The sequence below is a fragment of the Bubalus kerabau genome, chromosome 3 (assembly GCF_029407905.1).
Source record: "Bubalus kerabau isolate K-KA32 ecotype Philippines breed swamp buffalo chromosome 3, PCC_UOA_SB_1v2, whole genome shotgun sequence".
NCBI classification, from domain to species: domain Eukaryota; kingdom Metazoa; phylum Chordata; class Mammalia; order Artiodactyla; family Bovidae; genus Bubalus; species Bubalus kerabau.
Window position 1 is genome coordinate 27,111,070 of NC_073626.1, and position 27,874 is coordinate 27,138,943.

General features: G+C 43.7%; 1 protein-coding gene across 1 annotated transcript; it reads left to right on the top strand.

Moving 5' to 3' along the window:
• Window positions 1-818: 818 nt before the first annotated feature.
• On the top strand, window positions 819-27,839 carry LOC129647564 (glutathione S-transferase A4-like). The gene is made up of 7 exons (XM_055574644.1): window positions 819-1,136; window positions 15,071-15,176; window positions 17,244-17,295; window positions 19,870-20,002; window positions 22,825-22,966; window positions 24,366-24,497; window positions 27,432-27,839. Exons 2-7 carry the CDS (start codon window positions 15,090-15,092, stop codon window positions 27,552-27,554), a joined length of 669 nt encoding a protein of 222 aa, XP_055430619.1. The 5' UTR covers window positions 819-1,136; window positions 15,071-15,089; the 3' UTR covers window positions 27,555-27,839.
• Window positions 27,840-27,874: the final 35 nt, after the last annotated feature.

Genomic DNA, 27,874 nt, shown 5'->3' on the forward strand with positions numbered 1-27,874 from the left:
ATGAATATATATAACTTTTATCCTGTTATTACCCAAATGGTTATTTAGAGACTTCTAGTTTTTTTTGCACTTCAGAACTAAAAGTATGACTTATTAGTACTGTTTTAAACATGTGCTGACTTGCAGCTTAAATATTAATTGAGCTCCTATTATGTGCCAGGCAGGGTGCCAGAAGGCAGAACCCTAAAACAGAGCCCTACTTTAGAAAAAAGTCACCACGCAGTAGGCAAGATAGATGCATCAATAGCAGAAGTAATTTTAGAAAAGAAAAAATTGCCACTCGAGAGTAGCTAATACTTGGGAATTTAAAAACTGGAGAAAGGCAAGTATTTGATCTGCGTCTCATAAAGAAAACACACTCATTTCTTACTGCAAGAGGGATTTCTGCCCAGATGTAAAGAAACAGTCCCAAGGTGACCCTTCATGCCTGTCACAATCAATGCAAGCCCCTTGGAGTTTTATTAGAGGAAAATCCAGCACAGATGTGGAGATGGTTTTCTGCCTTCACATTTTTACAATTTGAACACTCAGTCATCACTCAGATACTTAGAACTGCTGAAGGAGCAAGGGCTGGCAGCAGGTGCATCACTGGGCAGGCCGGGGGAGCACTGGTGTCCAGGCTGATGCTCCCACCAGCCTCCTGGGAGCAAAGGAACAAAAAGAAGAAACTCAATGGGTGTGGGGGTGGGGATGCGGAAAGAATCACCTTCCCCACATACAGGTCTGGCCTTGGCTTCAGGAAGCTGATCTCTAAGCCTTGGAATCTCTCTTACCGTTTACTATTCGGAGACATGCCTGATAGGAGTATCTTTGTTTGCCAGGGGCCCTGGGCCAGGTAGATAACAACGGCTATATGATTTCAAGCATAGGCTTTGAGCCACAGCAACCATGCGATGGAGGGTGGGGCTCTGGGTCATGTGGTGTCAGCCCCACTCTGGAGGGGGCTGGAGACAGATCAGCCACGTGGGTGGTCAGTCATGCCCACGTGATGGAGCTCCAGTAAAACCCTGGACTTCCGGTTCTGCCGAATGAGGACATCTGGACACTCTGAGCCTGGGACCCTTTTGGACTCAGTCCTGTGCATCTCTTCCCTTGGCAGATTTTCATCTGTGTCCTCTCCGTAGTAAACCGTTGCTGTGAGTATAACCATTTTCTGTGAGTTCTGTGAGTCTTTCCAGCAGACTGTTCGGGCATGAGGCCATTTGGGGGACACTCCGAGGGCTTTCCAGGTGGCACTAGTGGTAAAGAACCTACCTGCAAGTGCAGGGGAAGTAAGAGACATGGGTGTGCTCCCCGGGTCAGGAAGATCCCCTGGAGTAGGAAATGGCAACCCACTCCAGTATTCTTGCCTGGAGAATTCCATGGACAGAGGAACCTAGCGGGCTACAGTCCGTGGGGGTCACAAGAGTCGGACACGACTGAACACTTAAACCACCACCACCGTGAACCTGCAGTTGGTGTCAGAGCGAGGGCGGTCTTGGATTGCTCCCTTCCAATGCTTCAGTGAGGGCAAACACTTTACCCTTACTTGGAGATTAATTTACACATGGGAGCAGACACTGACTTGGTAACAAGATCTCTGTCGTTGAGTTCTGTAAGACAGCAGGAAATGGGAGCTGTTATATGACTGGGTGGGATTTCAATACCCAGGGCCATTGCCTGATAATATTATTCGAGCAGACCAGAAGCCATTGTGCCAAACAGTGCTTTGGGGGTTTTAACTCTCTCAGACACAAGGGGGCCCTCAAGGCTGGCTCTTGGAGAAGACAACCAGTGAGGAAGTTAGGTCTGTGCTGAATTGGAGGATTAGTGAAAATAAAAGCCAAGCTGCCTCCAGTGAAGACAGGTTCCCACACCGCTCTGCTCACGGTTATACGACCTTAAATCATTCAGTTCATTTCCCGTGTTGGAGACAAGCTCCCCCTCCCCCATCCTGCACAAGTGCAGTTTCCTGTCCTTGTCACAACCTTTTTGAGGGGTCCAGACCTTTTAGTCTCAACAGCCTCCACCATCCCATCTTCACGAGCCACCAGACTCTGGTAAAAGAGCCAGGAGGTCAGGCAGCGGATGGTTGTCCTCAAAGATGTCAGCATGCTGTGTTCAGGAAGGAATCAGACGTGTGAGGCAGGGAGACAGGGCAGAGGGGGCCCATGAGGCTCACGGGCTAGACCCCACAGCAGCTGAGCCAACGGGGTGAAAGGGCACCCCGCGGGTAAACAGGGCAGTTGTGGGGGCTCCAGTGTCCTCTGGGACAAAAGGAGGAGCTGAACGGTGTGGGGTTCTGATGTCTGTCAGAGGAGGAGGTGCAGCACCTAATGAGCCCAGGACCCAACATAAGCTGCTTAGAGGGCTTTGGTAGACTGGGTGCCCAAAGGAACACGTGACACTCCTGCCTGGGTCCCTGAGGAGGGTGGATATGGAAGGGCCCATGGACGGAACAGCAGAAGGTGAATTCCAGGGGGCAGGGTCTGCAGCAAATGGCCACCAGCCCAGGCCCTCGTACTTGCTGGTGTTCCCACTTTGTTGTATGTGCATTTTATTCCTTTACCCAACTTGTCTGCCCAGAAGATTCCGTGGCGGGATCCTTGTTCCATCAGCTTCAATGTTCCCGCTAAGGGAATCTTCTGATCGTGAACTCTGTGGCCCAACCCCACACCCCATGTTTCTTTCTCATCATCCATCGCATCTCTCATCTTTCTCATCATTTTATTTTCTTCAAAGCACTTGACACCCACCATCAATCTCTCTGTTTAATCAATCTGTGTCTTTAAAGTGGGTTTCTTGCAGAAAACCAAAAATAGGATCTTGTTTTAAAATCCACTCATGAATGTTTACAACATTCATATGGAGCTCTGTATCATGGTCACAGGTGTAAAGCCTTATATGGAGGCCACAGAGGTGGAGCCCTGCACCAAGTCCCACGAACTGACCAAGTCGCACAGTAACCATTGCCATGAGCCTCCCCTAAACTGGCCAGCTCCCTGACCCCATATTAGGAAAATATACTCACCCAATTACCCACCCTATAGCACCCTAACTAACTACCTAATGCCACCCTCCCAGCAGGAATTTTCTTTGTCTTGAGACTATAAAAATTGGCTACTAATCCATAAAAGGAGTCAGCTCTTCCTTGAGCCAGCCTGCTGTTCTAACAATGTCTCCTGCTTTAATAAACTCTATACTTCTCTCATTCTGCCTCATGTCTGGAGATTCTTTTCCAACTTGTGCGCAGACCATGACAATTCACATTTAAACTGATTATTGATGTGGTTGCATTAATCTCTACTCTTTTCTTTTTTGTGTGACTCTTTTCTATTTGTTGCCTTGGTTCTTCGCCCCCCCCACTGTTTTAGCTTTGTCTTCTACTCTTTTTCCAGAGAAGGCAATGGCACCCCACTCCAGTACTCTTGCCTGGAAAATCCCATGGATGGAGAAGCCTGGTAGACTGCAGTCCATGGGGTCGCTAGGAGTCAGACACGACTGAGCGACTTCACTTTCACTTTTCACTTTCATGCATTGGAGATGGAAATGGCAACCCACTCCAGTGTTCTTGCCTGGAGAATCCCAGGGACGGGGGAGCCTGGTGGGCTGCTGTCTATGGGGTCGCACAGAGTCGGACACGACTGAAGCGACTTAGCAGCAGCAGCAGCAGCTACTCTTTTTCTCCCCTTTCTGTTTTAATTGAACATGTTATATAATTCTATTTTTTTCTCCTTTCTTAGCATGTCAATTATAGTTTGTATTTTTCTGGTTTTAGTAGTTGTTCTGAAGTTTGTAGTATTTATATACAACAACACTAAGGCCTCTTCCACCAACACTATATCACTTCACAGATGATGCAGGTACCTTATCAGTTCCGTTCAGTTGCTCAGTCATGTCCAACTCTTTGCAACCGCAAGGACTGCAGCACGCCAGGATTCCCTGTCCATCACCAACTCCTGAAGCTTACTCAAACTCATGTCCATCAAGTCAGTGATGCCATCCAACCATCTCATCCTCTGTCGTCCCCTTCTCCAGCCTTCAATCTTTCCCAGCATCAGGGTCTTTTCCAATGAGTCAGTGCTTCAAATCAGGTGGCCAAAGTATTGGAGTTTCAGCTTCAGCATCAATCCTTCCAATGAATATTCAGGACTGATTTCCTTTAGGATGGACTGGTTGGATCTCCTTACAGTCCAAGGGACTCTCAAGAGTCTTCTCCAACGCCACAGTTCAAAAGTGTCAATTCTTTATCGCTCAGCTTTCTTTATAGTCCAACTCTCACATCCATACATGACTACTGGAAAAACCATAGCCTTGACTAGATGGACCTTTGTTGGCAAAGTAATGTCTCTGCTTTTTAATATGCTGTCTAGATTGGTCATAACTTTTCTTCCAAGGAGTGTCTTTAAATTTCATGGCTGCAGTCACCATCTGCAGTGATTTTGGAGCTCCCAAAAATAAAGTCTGTCACTCTTTCCACTGTTTCTCCATCTATTTGCCATGAAGTGATGGGACCGGATGCCATGATCTTAGTTTTCTGAATGTTGAGCTTTAAGCCAACTTTTTCACTCCCCTCTTTCACTTTCATCAAGAGGCTCTTTAGTTCTTCGCTTTCTGCCATAAAGGTGGTGTCATCTGCGTATCTAAGGTTATTGATATTTCTCCTGGCAATCTTGATTCCAGCTTGTGCTTCATCCAGCCTGGCATTTCGCATAATGTATTCTGCACATAAGTTTAAATAAGCAGGATGACAATATACAGCTTTGACGTACTCCTTTCCCAATTTGTAACCAGTCTGTTGTTCTATTTCCAGTTCTAACGGTTGCTTCTTGACCTGCATATGGATTTCTCAGGTACCTTATAACTGCTTCTAATTCCTCCGTCCTATCCCTTATAACACTGTTGTCATAGATTTCTTTTATCCATAAGTTATAATCATCTGATACATTGTTGGCATTATTATTTTGAACACCAGGCACTTATTTGCTTATACATTCATACAGCCTGTTTTCCCCAACTAGAATGTAAGTACTACCACCAGGGCAGGAATTGAGTCTGACATGTGTAACATCGTAGACCCTGGGACTAAAACAGTACCTGGCACAGAGTGCTGCTGCTAAGTCACTTCAGTCGTGTCCGACTCTGTGTGACCCCATAGACGGCAGCCACCAGGTTCCCCATCCCTGGGATTCTCCAGGCAAGAACACTGGAGTGGGTTGCCATTTCCTTCCCAATGCATGAAAGTGAAGTCGCTCAGTCGTGTCTGACTCTTAGCAACCCCATGGACTGCAGCCTACCAGGCTCCTCCATCCATGGGATTTTCCAGGCAAGAGTACTGGAGTGGGGTGCCATCGCCTTCTCCGTGGCACAGAGTGGTACTCAGTAAATATTTGTTGAATGAGCCAGTGGAATCTTTCTTTCTACTTATTCGAGTAACTTGATCAAACATCCAAACAACGGATGTAAAGTGAAGCCCTAGAGGTGTATACAAACTGGAATGCTCATTGGCCAATCCCTTGAGGGGGTAGAGCTTTCAATTAGAAAGGAAAGGATTATAAATCCTCACTTAATCCCCCTGAAGCACCCCAGAGAGGAGATCCAGGAAAAGATAAGGTTAGTGGTGAAGTTGTTATCTGTTCTTTTTAGGCTTGGTTGGATAGTTTATTTTGTGACCAAATTTGTCACTTGTAGTCAGAAATTTTTGTAATCTTATGGTTAACTTAATGACTATTATTTACTTTTATTTTTGTTGAAGTATAGTTGATTTAAAATGCTGTTCCGTGGCGGATTCATTTTGATATTTGGCAAATCTAATATAGTTATGTTAAGTTTAAAAATAAAATAAAATTAAAAAAAATAATAATAATAATAAAATAAAATGCTGTTCCATTCTCTGCTCTACAATAATGACTATTTCTAAACTTGCTTATGTCAAACAAAAGGAATGGGTATTTTTTTCTGCAGAGTAGATACACAAATGAAAATGAAATAGCAAATGTACATCTAAACAAGGCCTTTGAAGACTATCATTTCGATGCATGAAATGTGCATAATGTCAGACATACAAATGCCCTCAAAACTGTGTTACATATTAAGTGTAATTTCAAAAATAGTATGTAAGAGTCAAGTGGTATTTCAGGTGATTGGTGGACATAACGCCCTTGGTGGAACTTAAGCGTTTGTTAATTTTTGAGCCATTACATTTTTTCCTCCTTGGCCAAATTGCATTGTTTTGAACACAGCTGGAAAGAACACAGAAATCACCCACTCTGTGCCGGGTGCCTACAGGTAAACTCAATCTCCTGCATCCCTTGTATGCGTGGAAGATTCAGTTCAAATGATCTGACACTGGGGTCTTCCCCTGGGTTCTTGCTTCCTCAGGGGATGGCGCCAAGTTGAAAGCAGGAGTCTCTAAGTCAAACCCTGACACAGATTTTTCTAGAATTTGCCCCAGTTTTTAACAGCAGTGGGCCATGTTGTGGTTTACTTTGTTTATCCTCCAAGGAGCCTGGGATGAAAGTCTCCTTATACTTTTCATTTATGTCTTGTTTGTTTCTTTTAATTTGTTTGTTTCTTTCAATTTGTTAACCTTGTGGGGATAAGTCAACATGAATCAATCTGTTAGACTTTAATGTAAAGGAAATTTCATTTCTGTAACTGAAATATAGAAGATGCTTACTTAGCATGTGAACTTAGAACAAAATTACCTCCCTCATCATCCTATAAGTAATCCCCACTCCCACCCCACCCAGGAATAGGGTTCAGCTATTTGTGTCTTTAAAATGTCATGTAAACACTGCTGCTGATGCTGCTGCTAAGTCGCTTCAGTCGTGTCCGACTCTGTGCGACCCCATAGACAGCAGCCCACCAGGCTCCCCCGTCCCTGGGATTCTCCAGGCAAGAACACTGGAGTGGGTTGCCATTTCCTTCTCCAATGCATGAAAGTGAAAAGTGAAAGGGAAGTTGCTCAGTCATGTCCAACTCTTAGCGACCCCATGGACTGCAGCCTACCAGGCTCCTCCGTCCATGGGATTTTCCAGGCAAGAGTACTGGAGTGGGGTGCCATTGCCTTCTCCACATGTAAACACTAACGCAGCTCTTTTGGTGAGGGTGGGGCGGCGGTGGGGGCTCCATGTAGGAGACTTTCCCTCTGATAGCATGTCAAATCCAACTAATTAAGGTGTCAGATCCAGGAACTTCCCTAGGGGTCCAGTGTTCAAGACTCTGTGCTCCCAGTACAGGGGGCACAGGTTCGATCCCTGGCTGGGAAACTAAGATCCCACGCGCTGCTCTGCTTTGTCATGAAGGCAGATGGTTCTGATCCACTGGAGAAGCAGAATAAATGTCAAGGATATTTCTAGTGATGATAGATTTAAAATTCGCCTCTTGTATTCTGGCCCAAAACATCTGCTAAAACTGGTAACTTCTTTAGTTAATCTCTCAAAACTTTCATTATCTTGAAAATTCAATAAAAGCCTGCTTTTTGCCTAACTGAAATCAAGGAAAATGTGCATTGATATGCCTAAATTACCCAGAACAACTGTTAACATTGTCAGCAGAATTTCACACCCATTGCCCCCAAAAGACTGGCTGATTTCCCAACATGTATGTTCAGCAGATAGGAGCAGAGGGCGAATGAATATAGGGGAAAAGAAGTAAGATCAGAAAGACTGTTAAAGCTGAGAAAAGGAAGATGATTGAACTCTGAACCAACTCCTCATTTTACAGTTGAAGAAACTGACATCTGTTTTTCCAGATCTGCCCAAGAGCTTGAATCTACACACCTGGTACTTGGTTAATCTTGGAGATTGGAGGAGGCCTTGCATCCTAGGAATTCCTCTCTTTAAGGGGGTCAGTGTAAATGATTCAACATAGGAAATAGAATTCTGCCTGATTCCCTCTCCCCTTCCCTTTCTCTGTTCTGGCCCCACACCCTCCTGCACATCAGCCTGCTTTTTAAACATCAGATTCTGTATTTTGTGCCTGTCCAGCAAACCCTGGGAGAACCTGGGGCCACACCCTGAGTCCCAGGTGTAGCGTAGTTGGGCTTTCACTCTAGATCTGGCTTCTCAAGCTTAATTTTAGTACAGGCACATCTCGTTTTATTGTGCTCTGCAGCTATTGCGCTGTTCTTTGTTTTACTTTTTTTTCACAAATAGTAGTTTTGTGAAACCCTGCTTCAAGCAAGTTTGTCAGCCTCATTTTTCCAATTAGCATTTGTTCACTTTGTGTCTCTGTATCACATTTTGGTAAATATCATGATATTTCAATTTTTTTCATTATTATTAACTTGTTATGGTGATAAGTGATCTTTGATGTTACTATTGCAAGAAGATTATGACTTGCTGAAAGTTCAGGTGATGGCAAGCATTTTTTAGCAATAAAGTATTTTCTAATTAAGCTATGTACATTTTTTTAGACATAATGGTACAGCACAGTTAAAAAATACAGTATAGTACGAGCATAACTTTTATATGCACTGCTGCTGCTAATGCTGCTGCTAAGTCTCTTCAGTCGTGTCCGACTCTGTGCGACCTCATAGACGGCAACCCACCAGGCTCCCCCGTCCCTGGGATTTTCCAGGCAAGAACACTGGAGTGGTTTGCCATTTCCTTCTCCAATGCATGAAAGTGAAAAGTGAAAGGGAAGTCGCTCGGTCGTGTCTGACTCTTAGCAACCCCATGGACTGCAGCGTTCCAGGCTCCTCCGTCCATGGGATTTTCTAGGCAAGAGTACTGGAGTGGGGTGCCACTGCCTTCTCCACTAGATGGGGTCTAAAAGTTCTTCCAGATATAATTCCACAGACTCAAGTCGGCAAAAGCACCCTGAGCTCCAGGGACATCCTAAGGAAATCATAATGTCTTTACCTTGAAAATGAGGACTGGGGAGGTGGTAGTTTTTCAGAGAGGAAATGTCACTGGGTCCTTCCTGCACTGGGAGCTGCACTAGGAAACAAACAAACAAAAAAAGTGTGACTCACTTTATTCCAATATTCACTTTATTGCCGTGGTCTGGAACCAAATCCGCAATTTCTCCGGGCTCTGCCTGTGTTCAAATGAATCCCCTTGGGGGGTCTTGTGAAAAATGCAGCCTTTGATTCAGTAGATCTGGCCCAGGAACTGAGATTCTGCATTTCTAACAAGTTCCTTGACAAAGCTGATGCTGCTGGTCCAGTGTTTAGGTCTCTATGCTTCCACAGCAGGGGGCATGGTTCAGTCCCTAGTCAGGGAACTACGATCCCACATGCCACACAGCCAAAGAAACAAAGCAGAAAACAACAACAAATACACTTCTAAAGAGCGCCTTCCACTTCCACTGATTTTTTTTTTCTCACATGTGACTGTTGCTACAATCTGGAGATATAGGTGTGTGTATGCGTGTGTGGGGGGGGGACGCAGGTGCCATTTTTTGAGTCCTTACTATGTTCAGCAGTTTGCACACTATCACATTTCTGCTGCTGCTGCTAAGTCGCGTCAGTTGTGTCCGACTCTGTGAGACCCCATAGATGGCAGCCCACCAGGCTCCCCCGTCCCTGGGATTCTCCAGGCAAGAACACTGGAGTGGGTTGCCATCACATTTCTACCACTAACCAAATGATTTAGGGACTATAAGGAAACTGTAGCTGAGAGAGGTTTAAAAAACTTACTCAAGTGAGAAGAGGAGCTGAAATCTTGACATAGGTCTTTGCTTTTCCTGGTATCCAGGGCCTGACTCAGATACATGTTCTTCCACATTTTCTAAAATTTTTTTTTTTAATTTTAGTTTTATCTGCTCAAATTTTTGCCCACTGGGTTTTTTTTTGTTTTGTTTTTGTTTTTGTCCACTGGTTTTAAGTGTTGGTTTTTATTTTTTATTATTGAGGTACAAGTGTTCTTTATACATTCTAGATGAGTTCCTTAAATCAGGTATGCTTTGTAAATAATTTCTCCCAATATTTGATTTGCCTTTTCTTTTTGTTAAAAAATACCTTTTGAAAAGCAAAGTTTTAAATACTGGTAAGTGCAATTTTTTAAAATTTGTGGGTTTTGTTTTCTGTTTTTTATCACATAAGTCATTGCTTAATTTATGGTTACAAAAAAAAAAAAAAAGAAAAAGAAATTTAGAGCATGCTTATTACTGAAAGACCACACACCAAATATCCAAAGGCTGTCATACCATCATGGCTGCTTTCTGCCCACCTTGCCTTGGGCACCTGGGATTCTAAGTGGGATGTGCATAATCCTGCTCACCTCAGGTAAAGCCGCACACAGGAGAAGTTCAACACCCCTGAGTGATGAGTGTCAATTTCCAATGTCAAAAGAGTCATGTGCGGAGGGCTTCCCTGGTGGCTCAGCAGTAAAGAATCCGCCTGCCAATGCAGGAGACATAGGTTCGATCCCTGATCCAGGAGGATCCCACATGCCGCGGAGCAACTAAGCCCGTGTGCCACAACTACTGAGCCCACATGCTGCAACTGCTGAAGCCCACATGCCCTAGAGTCTGGAGACGCCACCACAATGAGAAGCCTTCACACCACAACTCTAGAGTAGCCCCCACTCCCTGCAACTAGAGAAAAGCTCACATAGCAACAAAGACTCAGCACAGCCAAAATAAATAAATAAATAAAATGATTTTTGTAAAAGGAGTCAGGCAAGGAGTCTACTTTGGGAACAAGGTGTATTTAATTCAGGACCCAGCTGTTGGTCAAGGTCAACATAAAAAGCAGACTTGAAGAGATGCGAGTGAATTTATACTCAGCATGACCCCTCAGGCTCTTGTTCTTCCAGCAAGCTGTGTTCTCAGAGCTGTTTGCATTTGGGATGAAATCCAGAAAGAATTCTTTTGTTCTTGGCTTCTTTGTTTCCCACAAGCAGGATGAATATTTCCATCACACCTGTTCTTTCAAGCTTTGACAATGTACTTTTTTTTAAACAATGAGAATGGGGTTTAATTTCTGAAGCATGAACTTGGGCCTCTGTGTTACCAAGTTGTGGTTTGAAATTAATCTTTGTTGAAATTCATTACAGGTCAAGGATAAAGGACTAAAGAAGTTGGTTTAGGCCATTAATTTATAATGCCTTGGGAGTAGGGAGAGGTGGGGGCTCAAGGAACCAAACATATTTATATATACACCTAATCTGTAAGGCTCTGTCCCTGTAATGCTATATCATGCTTTTCTTAAACACTTATTCTGACTTACCTCTTCATGGTCTGGATATTTCCATCACTAGATATAAGGTTTTCAATGGCAGAAACCACATCTTATTTATCTTTGTATGACTGGAGGGTATAGCCTAGGACTATAGCCATAGAAGGAGATCCATAAACATTTAATGTTGAAAGAATGAAAGATCAAACACAGAAATCTTAACAAATGAAAAAACTGGTCTCTGTATGTGGCTCATTGAGGTAATAGCTGCCATGTGTCTAGGATAATGCTGGGTTGGTTCTGCAGGAGATGGAAGAACTATGTCACGACTCCTGCCTACCAGGAGCTTAATATATTGTGGTGTTGAATCCAGGGGAGCAGTTCATCCTGGGCTATGGTGTGAGATTGTAAGATGTACTGGGCCCCTTGTCTGTCTCTGCTATTCTAGAAGGAACAGCTCCTCCTGGGAGGGGTTGAGTGGGGACCAGAGTCCTGTTGAGACTCCATCATTCACCTGAGAGCCCAATTCAGAACGTTGTGGAGCGCGGGCTGAGAGGTGAGGAAGAGCGGCTAGTTGGCTAGAGGCAGCCATCAGTGGGGCACATGAACACTTGCTGGGATTTTTATAAGAAGTGGTGGCTGGTTACTAACAACTAGAAAAAAAGTTTTATTTCTTTTGGACTGGAAGGTAAAATTGCAGGCTATGGTCCTGTTTATCTGAAATGAGTTCTCCTTCATTGTAACCCTGGGCTTTGGGGGCTCCCTTGGGCACCAGGGAAGACTTGGAGGTAGTGGTGGGGAGGGGAGTTGATTCATCCTTTAACTTCCTACACATCTTGAGAATGTTTGTGGGTCAGGCAGAAGTAAGTGGGTGGGGGAGGGAAATTGTGAACACAAAGGGTCACATTAAATTCCCAAATACGCTTCCTTACAGCAGCAAACCGTGCACGTGCTCCAGTTACCCTCATAACCACAAACGAAGGCAAAAACCATGCCAGGTTTTACATTTTAAATGTCTTCTATTGAATATCTGATCAACTTTCCAAAAGTTTTAGCTCTCTTTTACAAGTATCAGTCGCATTTGTGACAAACATAAATCATGTGTAAAACAAGCCAATCTTAGCATAAAAAATTCTAAGAAAATACCATATCCACCTGTAATTTGATTAAAGAAGCATGGAAGACTCTAGTTGATATGGGTGAGACATTATGGTATGTATTTTATCTATTAATTTTTTTCAATCCTTGGTCTTCACAACAAGTCTCTGAGGCAGGGAGTACAACCACTACCCCCATCTTAAGGATTAGGAGACAGAGGCCTAGAGAGATGGAATAAGGTTGTACAATAGTCAGGACTCATGACTCTAAAGCGCAGATCCCCCAGCCTTTGAAGGATGGGAGTAGTCACACTCACTTATCACTTCTGTTTGAGCATCCAACCCCAGGTCTAACACAGAGCAAGCTGTACCTGAACAGAATCAGGTCCAAACTTGGGTCCACTTGCCTATGTTCAATAAAGCCATTCTACTGACACTGGGCTGTGGTAACGGAAAGAGTAGCACTTATTGCAGGGTACCAAGCAAGGCGTCCAGGACAGCTAGTGCTCAAAAAGCGCAAACTCTCCGATGGATTTCAGCAAGGCATTTTTAAAGGCCAGGTGAGGGTGGGGGCTGGTATCACGTTATCAATCCTCAGGCTCTGATAGGTCTGGGGCCTATGTGCTCGTGATCGTCAAGTAGTTAGTTTCTCCCATTTGGTGGTGGTTTTAGCATCTGTAAAACAACTCGGGAATGTCCATCAGATGCTGTTAACTAGGTACTTCAGAAAGGAGTGACAACAGAGGACAGGAGAAAAGGGATCTGTTCCCAGAAGTCCCCACAAAGTCCTACAGTGAATCACAAGCTTTCTCACCGTTCATTCTCTTGGACGGGCCCAAGGGGTTGTTAGCCACATCCAGGAGGTTGTACTCAACGGAGCCCAGGCCTCCCTCTCACTCAGTGACTCTCCCCTCATTCCATTCCTGATGCCAGACTGCTCTCCACTTGTCCAATGTTTGCAGCTTCTCACTGATTCCACCTCGAAAGCACGTATCTCTACATCCCTTCGAATATCAACTGCCATGCCAACAAGAAGCTTGTCCCATTCTTAATATGTTTAGAATGGCATTTTGTTTACAGTCCTTTTGTCTGAGAGTTCTGTATCATTGGCACCATTGGTAGCTCACTCTTGACAAGAACTAATACATAATCTGGAGCCTCCAAGTCATGACACTCAGTGGCCACATGAGGTGCCCATCTCCTATGAGCAGTCCAGGGCTGTGAGTGTTCATCTCACTAAGAGAATAACCAGACAGAAGAAAGACTATTCAGCCTACACTTTAGCATCCACTGCTCAGAAACAGCTTTCTGGAAGCTACCAGAGATGCCTGTATTTAGATCCATGGTTTCTAAACCAAAGGGTAACTTTCAACTTTGGCTAACTAGGGAAGCAGAATAGAATCACTATAAAAAGAGTCCCATTGGGTTTATTTCAAACAGAATTTGGACCAAACATTTCAGGGAGACAGAATGACAGGAAGCAACCTCAGAGCAGCCCCAGTTTGACTTACATCCTCATCCCTGTTTCTCAGGGCAGGTAGAGAGGGGTCAAATAGTGGGAGCCCTGTGCACCCAAGAGAGAGGAAGATGGAGCTTCCCAAGTGAGACACCAGCATTTGACTTCACCAGTATTGCTTGATTTTTATCTGAAAGCTGCAGAATGCCTGCAGACCTGGAGGGGGTCCTCTGAGCCAGGACCCATTTGTCAGTTGCCAGTTTCATTTGCCTCCTGACACATGACCAGGACTGGAAGCTGGCCATCTGGATGTGAATGTCCCAGGCACAGGAACCAACTGTATGTATTTGGCTGCACCTTCCTCCTTTTGATTTCTAAGAGTATGAGGGGCTGCTTCTATCTGGTCCTTAATCATCCTATAAGGGATGCTCCAGGAGATCAGAGGATTCAGGAGTTATCTTGTTGGAGAGAGGTTAAGAAGAAGACAGTCACTCTCTCCTCTTCTCATATTTTCTCCACATTCAGTTTATTGCACAATTCGTTTCAAGGTTTGTTAGTAGTGAGCTGCTGGACCTAGGCATAGTTTCTCTAATCAGAGAACTGTGGTACCTTTTTAATCATTGTGTCTCCCAGGACAATACAGTGGTGGGTTTTCAAGAAGCTCTTGAAATTGTCATGCAGGAGCTAACCAGGCAGTTTAAAAGGAATAAATCTTGACAACCAAACATAGGCAGTGCCCAGGAAGTGGCAAGACAGCAGGAAAGGAATCAAACTTCCCCAAGAGTTAAACTGTAAATCCAGTGCAGAGGAGAAGTGGCTGGCTGTGGGGGAAATAGCTTCAAAAACCTCAAGGCTTGAGAACCCAAGTGACTCCGTTCGCATATGATTGTGGGTATTAACAGTTACGTTTCTCATCATAAACTGACTACTGTTATTCTGATTTTTTTACTTCCTTGCGAGTTTTGTTAGCATAAGCAGCCACTTAAAGTGGGATCCTGGCTAGCATGTAATGCAGGGCAGTTTGGGGCTTAACTGGTTTGTTTGTTCTTTTCCTATTTCTTAAATTGTGAGACAGAGCATACACACAGGAAAGTGCAAAAGTATTTCTATACAGTTTAAAGATTAATTATAAAGGCTAATTACTAATTCTGTTTCAGAAACAGAACGTTATTAGCATCCCAGAACCCCCATACCCTGATCCAATCACAGCCCCCATTTCTCCTCACTAGAGGTAACCACCATCTTGTGTCTGTCATAATTATTTCCTTGCTTCTCTTCATACTTTTGCCTCCTATATATGCATCCCTAAATAATAGTTTTGTTTCACCAATTTTGGAATTAAGGGGAGATACACCATATAGTCTGTGCTAGTTTGTTCTTTTAAACATATTTGCTTATTTTGCCCTTCAGAAAACCCAAGCCAGCAGTCATGGCGGCCAAACCCAAGCTCTGGTACTTCCACGGCCGAGGCAGGATGGAGTCTATCCGCTGGCTGCTGGCTGCAGCTGGTGTGGAGGTTGGTTCCCGATTGCAAAATGGAAGTGGGGCGGGTAATCTGGGTGAGACTGAAGTGGTCCTCTTCACCTTTCAAAAGTCAGGATGGTGCCTTTCAATCTGTATCCACTCTTTCCCTTTCCAACTGCCTTCTCGAGGTGAAGGTGGGCTCATAGTCTTCTGCTTAAACAGGAGTAGGAAGGGAGAAGCCTAGGGAGGTGTTCTGGAAGCTTCCTGAGCCTAGAAAGATCTTCACTTCAGTTCAGTCACTCAGTCATGTCCGACTCTTTGCGACCCCATGAATCGCAGCACTCCAGGCCTCCCTGTCCATCACCAACTCCCAGAATTCACTCAAACTCATGTCCATCGGGTTGGTGATGTCATCCAGCCATCTCATCCTCTGCCGTCCCCTTCTCCTCCTGCCCCCAATCCCTCCCAGCATCAGGGTCTTTTCCAATGAGTCAACTCTTTGCATGAGGTGGCCAAAGTACTGGAGTTTCAGCCTCAGCATCATTCCTTCCCATGAACACCCAGGACTGGTCTCCTTTAGAATGGACTGGTTGGATCCCCCTGCAGTCCAAGGGACTCTCAAGAGTCTTCTCCAACACCAAAGTTCAAAAGCATCAATTCTTCAGTGCTCAGCTTTCTTCACAGTCCAACTCTCATATCCATACATGACCACTGGAAAAACCATAGCCTTGACTAGATGGACCTTTGTTGGCAAAGTAACGTCTCTGCTTTTGAATATGCTATCTAGGTTGGTCATAACTTTCCTTCCAAGGAGTAAGTGTCTTTTAACTTCATGGCTGCAATCACCATCTGCAGTGATTTTGGAGCCCCCAAAATAAAGTCTGACACTGTTTCCACTGTTTCCCCATCTATTTGCCAGGAAGTGATGGAACCAGATGCCATGATCTTAGTTTTCTGAATGTTGAGCTTTAAGCCAACTTTTTTATTCTCCTCTTTCACTTTCATCAAGAGGCCTTTTAGTTCCTCTTCACTTTCTGCCATAATCTTGGTGGATCACAAATTGAGGAGATAGAAGAGACTCACATTTGACTCATTCTCTCAGTCGAGACCAGCTCATTTCCCAGGGTCTTTCCAACTCTGGTCAGCACTTCAGTCCTGCTCTACCCATGGCTGTCCACTGGAACCTCAGGCCCAGCTGCAGCTTGCCCACCACCCCTTGACCCTTCTCCTAAAGGCCTACCCCACAGGGATCTTTCCCTAACTTCAGTATTTTTTCTTAACCCTTTCTCTGACTTTTTCATAGATTTTTTACAAGTGCTTTGGAATTGTTCTGTTTCATGCTGGTGTAGACGCCCTTGTCCCTGACTGAATGCCACCTCCTCTAGAACATGGACTTAGGATCTTCTTTGTTTTGCTTTATTTACTCCCCTATCTTAAGCCCCATTTCAAGGTTTGGTGTACAAAAAGTCACTCTGTCCCACAAAAGCTCTTGGAAACTCCATCAGTAAATGATGATACTCCCACCTGAGTAATGATCTTTGGGTCCTTTTCACTGAGTATGTGAGCAAAAAGAAATGCCTAATTTGACCTGATATGGAGGGAGGAGGATGCAGAAGAGAGAGAAGAAAAAAAGAGAAGAAAGGGAAGAGGAGAAATCAGGGGGCAATTGGAGGAGAGGGCAAGAGTTTGGAGAGAAGGTAGAGCTAAGATGAGGACAAGGAAATATATGAATGGGGCCTTGGGGATATCCTTTAATTAGGAAGGGGTGCCTGTCCCATGTTAGCCTAAGCTACTCTTACATGCATAGTCTGTCAGAGTTTTCAGCTACATGGTAATTGATAACTTTGTGGTCTTTTTGGGGGGGGGGGGTTCAAGGTGATTTTTTATTTGAAAATGAATATGTATGTTTATGCAGGAGATGAAAACACACTTATCCACTTAAAGGAGGGACAGATCCTCTCAGTAACAAATTCTTGAACAGGTGCTAATTTTTTAAACTAATTTTTATAATATTTTCATTCTGGAAGATGTTGGGAATTTTATACTATAAGCATTTCTTTTCTTTCTCTCACCTTAAGTTTATAACAATGTATCCTGGTTTGTTTGTTTTTTTTTTTAGTTTGAAGAAGAATTTCTTGAAACAAGAGAACAATATGAGAAGTTGCAGAAGGGTGAGCCTAGATTTATTCAATGTTATCTTATGGGAAAAATAAAATATGTTCCCAGAAATATTTATTTCAGCACAGAACTCTAGAATGACAACCATTAGAAAAGGCAAACAGCATGATTGCTAATAGTAACTGTTCACTTTGCCCCCAGCGTAGAGCTAAAGGTGTCATCCGCTCTGCCTCCTTAGCCTCATAAAAAGGTATCGAGTAGGTTATGACTCTGGCCTCAACTTGGCAACAGCCTGGGTTGATCCAGTGCCAACTGGTTCAATAATCCCCATCCCACCAGAGAAGCCTTCAAGGATTCTTCACAATGATCCAGTGGGCCAGAGGAGAGGGAAAAAAAGGGCAGGTGAATTAGATCTAAAATATTCCCTGGTTCTCGTGGTTCATATTCACTTTTTCTTAGTGGTTTTAGCAGATTAACAGAGATAATTTTACCAGCTCACAACTGTAGAATCAAAACTATAAAAAAGTCCAAATTTGATTACATTCAGAAGAAGTTCTTAATCCCTACAATTCCCTGATTTTCTCCCACTAAGAGAGAAGACTGATATTTCTCCAGTCCTACTTCTCACAGCCATAATGTTATTTTTTTTAATCTAAGGAAACCCAGGGTCCCTATCATTGCTGATAAGCAGTCATGAAATTACCACAGATTATTTTTTAAGAAAGACTTTCAGCGAATCATCAGCAGACCTGCCATTTACAAACTGCATGGCTTTGGTCAAGACCTTTCATTTCTCTTCATCCTGTCTTCTTGCCATACAATAAGAGAATCTTTCTTGTCTTGACTGCAGAGTACCAGGAAATGTCATGGAGAGGGAAGACCTGCTTAACCCCTCCCCAGTTTTCATCCAGGACCTTTATTATCTAGAATCCCTCTGAAGCGCCTCTTCCCCTCTTCCTCTTCATTTCTGCCCCATTTTACTCTAAATAAGGACAGTCACACAATAGTGGTTAAATACCTATGCATTGAATAAATAAATGGATGTTGTTGTATAAACTCTTCCATGATCAATCTGGCAGGAAATGCCAGGGATTTCCCTAGCACTCCTAGTATTCCCTAGAAATGCAGGAAATCCTAGGGAACCCTCCATCCCTCGCTGGGTCTGTGAGGCTGTTGAGGACAGCCTCCTGGGCGTTGCTGCCATCTGTGAGCGGTCCAGAGAGAGCACTGGACTGGGAGTCAGGAGGCCCCCTTCTGCTGGCTTAGCTGTCCCCTCTGGGTCCGAGCAAGTCGCTTTGCCCCACTGGCCTCCACAGTGCATTGTCCATAATATGAACAAACTGAACTAAAAGATCTCAAAGGTCCTCTCCTGTGTTCTTGATCTGAGATTTTCTTCAATTCTTCCGAAGAGGATCCTCAGCTCCTAGAAGCAGGGATCATTTCTAATGGCTGTTTGCATCATTCATAAACAGCAACACAGAGCTCAGCTTTAGATGTTTATTCAGTTTTGGACAAATGTAGAACTGTCTCAGGAAATGGAGGTTTAGTAGTCTCTCTGCTAAAAATAGTATTGATATTTCTGAAGTACGATCTTGCCCAAAGAAACTCAGTAAAATGGGCAGGACAGATACTGTTACAGATCAGAAAACAGGCTCGGAGAAGTTAAAGATGTGTCTAAAGTCCTCCATTACCCCACAAGACAGGGACACTGGCTCCCTGGAAAGCTGCCAGTGGCGCCTGTGCTAGCTTTCTGCCACCACATTCCCATGTCTCATTAGGTCAATTATTGGAAGCTGGGGAGAGTAACTGTGGCCTTTGCCAGTGCACTAGTGAAACCTGACTCCTATTCTGGGTAAAATTCCTATTCTCATTAATGTACAGGTGTTTATGAAAATTTAAAGGCTATTCATTCCTTCAAGACCCCATGAAAAAGTACATCTTTAAATGCATTATTTATACAGGCAGTTCACTCAGAAAGAAGAAAAATTTGATTTTACTGAACCTTGATTGTTGACAGTATTCAGTGTTTTACTTATGTTATGATGTTTCATCTTTTCAAAATCCTGCTCGATGGATATTACAGCTATTTTAGAGAAAAGGAAACTGGAGCTCAGATAAGTCATTTATTTAAAGTCACAGGGCTTGAAGGGCCAAAGCTAACATGTGGGCCTGGGACCTGGGTTCTTGCTGTCACATCCATCCCATTGCCATGCAGACCTAGAGTGATACCTGTTGTACTTTTTAAAGAATTCAGACTCCATCCCTGAATCAGAGTGTCTGGAGGGTGGGGTGAGTATTTTTAACAACCACCTCTTCCAGGTGATTCTTACACACCTGAAACTTTGAAAACCAAAAAACACTGATACTATAATACAGTCAGAGCAAATGTAGAAAGCCTTAAATAACCATGATTAACCAACGTGCAAAAACCCATGTACCTATCAAGCAAATCTCACATTTTCCATTAAACAAATGGTAGGCATTTCCTCAACAACCGGGGTCTTAAACTCACCCCTTTGGATGAAAACTAAGAATTACTCAACAAAATCAGAAGTAGACCCTCCTGTAGGCTGACCACAACCATAGAGGGAGAGTCTCTTAACCTAATCTCTTCGCTCAAACCACAGACGGACGCCTGCTTTTCGGCCAGGTGCCTCTGGTTGAAATTGATGGAATGGAGCTGACACAGACAAGAGCCATCCTCAGCTACCTTGCTGCCAAGTACAACTTGCAGGGGAAGGACCCGAAGGAGACAGTCAGGTACCAGAGTGCCCGTGCCAATACTTGGTTCTTCTCCAAGCTCTGTCTTCCTATACCGAGACCCAGATCAGATGCAGCCTTTCAGCCTGGAGGGTGGGGAGGAGGCAAGGAGACAAGGGGAGATGCTTGTGCTACCCCAGTATATCTTGGGCACACTCTGAACACCTGCTCCTGGACGCCCCTTCTACTCTTCACAGTGGTCTGCATTTGACATTCTCATATTCTCTCCCCACTCCTAACAAAGTGTGTTTTCATAAAATGATCTCATAAACTACTCTGCACAACGGTGGCAATGACTGACTCAGCAGACAAATATAGAGCATTGTATCAATGACCTATTACTGCAAATAATGCTGTATAGCATGTCACCCTGAAGCCCAGGGACTTAAGTCAGCAAGGACTTGTTATTGCTCACTGGTCTATGGGGGAAGCCTTGGTGGCTCAGTAAAGAATCTGCTTGCCAATGCAGGAGACTTGGGTTTGATCCTTGGGCCAGGAAGATCCCCTGGAGAAGGAAATGACAACCCACTCCAGAATTCTTGCCTAGGAAATCCCATAGACAGAGAAGTGTGGCAGGCTACAGTCAATGGGGTCACAAAAGAGTTGGATACGACCGAGTGACTAAACAATGCCACCAGTCAACGGGTCATCTGGGTGTCAGCATTTTCAGGCCAGGCTTGATGTATCTTGGCTGGACTCACTCCTAGGTCTGTGGTCACCTGGTAGTCAGCAAGGAGAATCTGGTTGGGGTGCTAGCTGACCATCAGTTGGTGAGCAAGTGGCCACCTGTCTCTTGTCCTCTCTTCCCGAGCTTGTTCTGATTGCAGCCAGGTAGGGTTCTCAGAAAGCACACAGGCTGTTAGCTTCTGGCCTCAGAACTGGGACATCATTCTAGTGGTCAAATTGAGTCATGAGGTCAGCCCAAGCAGCAGACCCCATCTACTAAAGGAAGAGCTGCCAAGTTTTACCACAAATACTGAAGAGTGAAGATCTGTGGCCGTTTTTTTGCATTTCTACACCACAGGGATCCACTCTGTGCTATGCACTGTGCTAGGCCTGGCTGAGCATGGCTGGGTTCTTTCTCCCAGGAATAGTGCAGTTTTACAGGAAATTAGTAAACTTAAAATGAAGACTTGCAACAGTAAAAATTTTCCTGGATTTGTGGTCGGGGACCTGTTCAGGGGACCTATCACAAATTATACTCAATATTTTGTAATAACCTATAAGGAAAAAATAAATATATCTTATGTACTTATAACTGAATCACTTTTCTGTACACTTGAAACTAGCACAATACTGTAAATCAATTATACTTCAATAATTAAAAAAAAAAATAAGTCATCTGTTCCAATATCTCAGTTCAGTTCAGTTCAGTTGCTCAGTCATGTCTGACTCTTCGCGACTGCATGAACCATAGCACGCCAGGCCTCCCTGTCCATCACCAGCTCCTGGAGTCCACCCAAACCCATGTCCGTTGAGTTGATGATGCCATCCAACCATCTCATCCTCTGTCGTCCCCTTCTCTTCCTGCCCTCAATCTTTCCCAGTATCAGGGTCTTTTCCAATGAGGCAGGTCTTCACATCAGGTGGCCAAAGTATTGGAGTTTCAGCCTCAACATCAGTCCTTCCAATGAACACCCAGGACTGATCTCCTTTAGGATGGACTGGTTGGATCTCCTTGCAGTCCAAGGGACTCTCCAGAGTCTTCTCCAACACCACAGTTTAAAAGCATGAATTCTTCAGTGCTCAGCTTTCTTTATAGTCCAACTCTCACATCTATACATGACCACTGGAAAAACCATAGCCTTGACTAGACGGACCTTTGTAGGCAAAGTAATGTCTCTGCTTTTTAATATGCTGTCTAGGTTGGTCATAACTTTCCTTCCAAGGAGTAAGTGTCTTTTAATTTAATGGCTGCAATCACCATCTTCAGTGATTTTGGAGCCCAGAAAAATAAAGTCAGCCACTGTTTCCACTGTTTCCCCATCTATCTGCATTGAAATGATGGGACCGGATGCCATGATCCTTGTTTTCTGAATGTTGAGCTTTAAGCCAACTTTTTCACTCTCTTCTTTCACTTTCATCAAGAGGCTCTTTAGTTCTTCACTTTCTGCCGTAAGGGTGGTGTCATCTGCATATCTGAGGTTATTGATATTTCTCCTGGCAATCTTGATTCCAGCTTGTGCTTCCTCCAGCTCAGCATTTCTCATGATATACTCTGCATATAAGTTAAATAAGCAGGGTGACAATATACAGCCTTGACGTACTCCTTTTCCTATTTGGAAACAGTCTGTTGTTCCATGTCCAGTTCTAACTGTTGCTTCCTGACCTGCATACAGGTTTCTCAAGAGGCAGGTCAAGTGGTCTGGTGTGCCCATCTCTTTCAGAATTTTCCAGTTTATTGTGATCCACACAGTCAAAGGCTTTGGCATAGTCAATAAAGCAGAAATAGATGTTTTTCTGGAACTCTCTTGCTTTTTCGATGATCCATCGGATGTTGACAATTTGATCTCTGGTTCCTCTCTGCCTTTCCTAAAACCAGCTTGAACATCTGGAAGTTCACGGTTCACGTATTGCTGAAGCCTGGCTTGGAGAATTTTAAGCATTACTTTACTAGCGTGTGAGATGAGCGTAATTGTGCGGTAGTTTGAGCATTCTTTGGCATTGCCTTTCTTTAGGATTGGAATGAAAACTGACCTTTTCCAGTCCTGTGGCCACTGCTGAGTTTTCCATATTTGCTAGTCACACCAAAAAAAGGAGTGCATCAGGAAACCCCTCACACAAAGGTTTCTCTTGGATTGAGAGTTCCACTGTTTTGTCAGGATCGACATGTACGCCGACGGCACCCTGGACCTCATGCTGATGGTGGCGCTGGCTGCGTTCAAACCCCCGGAGGAAAAAGAGGAGAGCCTGGCTTTAGTCTTGAAGAAAGCTAAAACCCGGTACTTCCCCGTCTTTGAAAAGGTAGGCTGCGGGGATCCAGTTTGGCCGAGGCAGTGAGACCCAGCGTGAGGGTCTGCGACAGCTGGGAGTCAGATCCTCCAGGGGAGCAGGGCAGGGCTGACATCTACGAGGATGACCCTCCCAAGTCCCCGCCCCCCGGGTCCTGCCCCTGAGCCCAGGCGGCAGTTGGGGTGGGGGGCGGGCGAGAATTGGGGGAGGGGCGTACACAGCGCAGCAAGTCCCCTGGTCTACCTCCCAGGCTGCAGGGATCGGGGACAGTGACATTCCCTATTGCTGATAAGAGTAAAGACTGACATCTTAAAAGGCAGAAGCTGTGTTAGTGCTGTACTGCATCTGGACCAAAACTTTAATAAGGATTCCCAAATAAATGACCTAAAATTATGGAACCTCTAACCAAACGAAATTGGAATAAACCAAGGGGAGTGAAGGACTGATGCTGAAGCTGAAGCTTCAATACTTTGGCCACCTGATGCAAAGAGCAGACTCATTGGAAAAGACCCTGATGCTGGGAAACATTGAGGGCAGGAGGAGGTAGGGGACGACAGAGGATGGGATGGTTGGATGGCATCATCGATTCAGTGGATATGAGTTTGAGCAAACTCCAAGAGGTGGTGAAGGACAGGGAAGCCTGGCATGCTGCAGTCTATGGGGTCACAAAGAGTTGGACATGACTGAGCGACTGAATAACAACAAATTTACCTTTGTTCCTTATTTATGGAATAAAGTTGTGTTTTTTACATCTGCTACTCAAAGCAGCACCTGAGGAATTTTTATATTCATATTTCACTGGATGGTGAAAAGGCTCATGTTTGAGCTTCTGGTATCCCACTGGTACCTTATCTGTGGTGTAGTAGCCAGATTCTAGTTAATTATGACCTTTATGTCTTCTATGCTGGTGGGTACAGTTTTACTTAACCAGCTCTAGGCTCACAACAGGAGTTCCACTCCAGCACTTCACCACCCAAATTGTCTTGATCATCACTATCAAATTTCCAAGAAGATTGTGTGGATTACGATAATGTATAAGGGTGTTAGTCGTTCAGTCGTGTGATTCTCACAGATGTGGGTTCGATCCAGCAATCTTCCTGGGTCAGAAAGCTTCCCTGGAGAGGGGAATGGCTACCCACTCCAGTCTTCTTGCCTGCAGAATTCCGTGGACAGAGGAGCCTGGTAGGCTAAGTCCACGGGGTCCAAAGAGTCAGACACGACTTGAGTGACTAACACACACACATAAAGGTGTTAGTTTCATTCTCTCCTTGCAAGCATTCTTGGAGATTATCAAGAAAAAGATTCTTAAGTAAATTTGATCTGTACAAAAAACCCCATGCTTTTGTTAAGTGTTTAGCCAGGCAAAATAGTCTTTAGTTTTATTTGATATTCTTTATTTTTCTTTCTGCAGATTTTGAAAGACCACGGAGAGGATTTTCTCGTTGGCAACAAATTTAGCTGGGCAGACATACAGCTCCTGGAAGCTATTTTAACAATGGAAGAACTTGATGCTTCTGTTCTTTCCGATTTCCCTCTGCTAAAGGTAGAGTTTTAGCATCCACCCAGAGTCCAGGGAAACATGGACAGACACAAAGACGGAAACAAAATATGCCCCCTGGCCAATCTCAAAACAAAGTTTAAAAGGCTGTTTTAAAAATCATTACTTCACTCATTTTGGTAATTGTCTCCTGCTCACAGAATAGGATGATTAGGAAATAAAACCTTATAGAGGGAGAAGGAAGATTTTAATTTCTACCATTAACATTTAATCCTTTCCGTTTTTTGTGATGCTTTGAATGTTTTTCCTGGCTGATGGGTCTGCTTGTGTTGTTTTCCTCTCCAGCTCCTACCAGACCACTTTGTCCCCTTTCCTCCCCCTGATGCTATCTGTCCAGTCAGTTCAGTCACTCAATTGTGTCCGACTCTTTGCGACCCCATGGACTGCAGCACGCCAGGCTTCCCTGTCCATCACCAACTCCCAGAGCTTACTCAAACTCATGTCCATTGAGTTGGTGATGGCATCCAACCATCTCATCCTCTGTCATCCCCTTCTCCTCCTGCCTTCAAACTTTCCCAGCATCAGGGCCTTTTCCAATGAGTCAGTTCTTCACATCAGGTGGCCAAAGTATTGGAGTTTCAGCTCCAGCATCAGTCCTTCCAATGAATATTCAGGACTGATTTCCTTTAGGATGGACTGGTTGGCTCTCCTTGCAGCCCAAGGGACTCTCAAGAGTCTTCTCTGACACCACAGTTCGAAAGCATCAATTCTTTAGCACTCAGCTTCTTTATAGTCCAACTCTCACATCCATACATGACCACTGGAAAAACCATAGCTTTGACTAGATGGACCTTTGTTGGCAAAGTATGTCTCTGCTTTTTAATATGCTGTCTAGATTGGTCATAACTTTTCTTCCAAGGAGCAAGCATCTTTTAATTTCATGGCTATAGTCATCATCTGCAGTGATTTTGGAGCCCCCCAAAATAATGTCTGTCACTGTTTCTATTGTTTCCCCATCTATTTGCCATGAAGTGATGGGACCAGATGCCATGATCTTCATTTTATGAATGTTGAGTTTTAAGCCAACTTTTTCACTCTCCTTCACTTTCATCAAGAGGCTTTTTAGTTCTTCCTTGATTTCTGCCATAAGTGTGGTATCATCTGCATATCTGAGGTGATTGATATTTCTCACAGCAATCTTGATTTCAGCTTGTGCTTCATCCAGTCCAGCATTTCTCATGATGTATTCTGCATATAAGTTAAATAAACAGGGTGATAATATACAGTCTTGATGTGCTTCTTTCCTGATTTGGAACCAGTCTGTTGTTCCATGTCCAGTTCTAACTGTTTCTTCTTGACCTGCATACAGATTTCTCAGGAGGCAGGTCAGGTGGTCTGGTATTCCCATCTCCTGAAGAATTTTCCACAATTGTGATCCACACAGTCAAAGGCTTTGGCATAGTGAATAAAGCAGAAGTAGATGTTTTTCTGGAACTCTCTTGCTTTTTTAATGATCCAACAGATGTTGGCAATTTGATCTCTGGTTCCTCTGCCTTTTCTAAATCCAGCTTGAACACCTGATGCTATGCAGGCCCTCAATTGCTCAGAGCCTCTGCTCAGAGGGTACCACCTCTGCTCAGTCAGGACAACTGAGCGACTAACATACACACAAGGGTGTGTGTGTGTGTGTCTGTGTGTGTGTCTGTCTGCCTATGTGCCTGCCTCTCTCCTACCACACTGCTAGTCCTCAGACCTCTCTCTGAATCCTGACACTGCCAGACCTTACCTAGCTTCTGTTTCAGTTCCTTACAAAGATTTTCTCTAATAGGTGACCATAGGTTTTGTACTTCAAGAATAGCATTTTTTATTTTTTGGCTTTGCCGCACAACATGTGGGATCTCAGTTCCCCGACCAGGGATCGAACCTGTGCATTTGCAGTGCGTGCAAGGTCTTAACCACCGGACCACCAGGGAAGTTCCAGAGCAACATTTTTTAATAACAAAAAAAAGAACATACGACATTTGTATAAACCTCCCCCTCCCAAAAAAGACCTATAATCCTACCAACCAAATGGTTCTGCATTAGACTTCCCGACATCTTATTTTACATTTTCCCCCCAAATGGCGTCATGCTAAATATTGTTCTGTGGCCTGCTTGTAACATTTTTTAATTCATCATAAATATATTTACAGTCAATGCATATTCTTCTGCAATCTAATTTTATTTTCTTTTATTAGGCAGTAGAGTCACATCTTTTTGAAAAATCAGAACTTATACAATGAAATTTCATTCTCACCACTGCCCTCCTACATTCTCACCTCTAAAATCTCTTTTATTGGCTCCTGTGTGCCCATCCAGTGTTTATGCAGATACAAGAATTATATATTTGTCTCCCCTCCTCCCACTTTCTCACACAAAATGGAAAATTGTGAATATTATGTTCTACCCTGGGCTATTTTTTTTTAAACTAAACAATGCAATGCAGTTCAATCCCTGTCAGTACAGGGATCTTCCTCTTTTCTTATATATCTAAAACATCATTTTAAATTACTGACCTATTTCTTTTAGGGATATAACATAATTTATATACAGTTTTATTTTCTGAGAAATATAAATTATTTCCAGTTTTTCATTGTGGTAACATAGTTATCTCACACTCTTACTTATTCTCGTATAATTAATTTTTAGCAAGGAACTGATACTTCAAAAAATATGAATTTCTAGAGTTATTGATATGCACTACCTAATGGTGTTAATGATTTTTCACTAAGAAAATTTCACTTATGCCAAACAGGCCTGCAGTTGTATTACTTTCTCAGGAATACCCAGCAAACATGTTTCAAGGGATTGACTTGGATTCAACATTCTAGGCCTCACCAATTGAGGATCTAAGCTTTCCACCTCTTGTAACAAAGTTTTGGGCTCCCTTAAAGGTTGTGACTGCTCTTAAGAGCCTGATTTTACTATTTCTCATTTCAGGAATTTAAGACAAGAATCAGCAACATTCCTACCATTAAGAAGTTCCTGCAGCCTGGGAGTCAGAGGAAGCCGCCCCCGGATAGCCACTATGTTGAGGTTGTCAGGAACATCTTGCAGTTCTAAAGGCAGCAGGCTTACGATGGCAGAGTAATGAACCAGTTGCAGCATTGACTCCTGTCGTGAAGCAAAGCAAATGGTGTAGATTCTAGGAGCAATCTAAGTGTAGATTCTAAGTAATCCAAGTGTAGATTCTAGGAGTAACGTGTCCGAAAACAACAAAACCATATTGCCATCAGCAGCAAATGCCAAGTAAATGCAATTAAAAAAAAAGCTATTCTGATGTGTGATAAAATTTTAAGCTTGTCAATTGTGGATGATGGTTACAACTTTTATTAAATTACTACTCTGAGTAAATAAAGAGGAAGTTGATACAAAAAAACAAA

Bases quoted from the DNA above. Each gene is read 5' to 3' on its own strand.
- LOC129647564 (XM_055574644.1), top strand. From the start codon at position 15,090: ATGGCGGCCAAACCCAAGCTCTGGTACTTCCACGGCCGAGGCAGGATG. The intron at 17,296-19,869 runs GTGAGCCTAGAT...CTCAAACCACAG, and splicing joins ATATGAGAAGTTGCAGAAGG to ACGGACGCCTGCTTTTCGGC. The intron at 24,498-27,431 runs GTAGAGTTTTAG...TTCTCATTTCAG, and splicing joins CCGATTTCCCTCTGCTAAAG to GAATTTAAGACAAGAATCAG.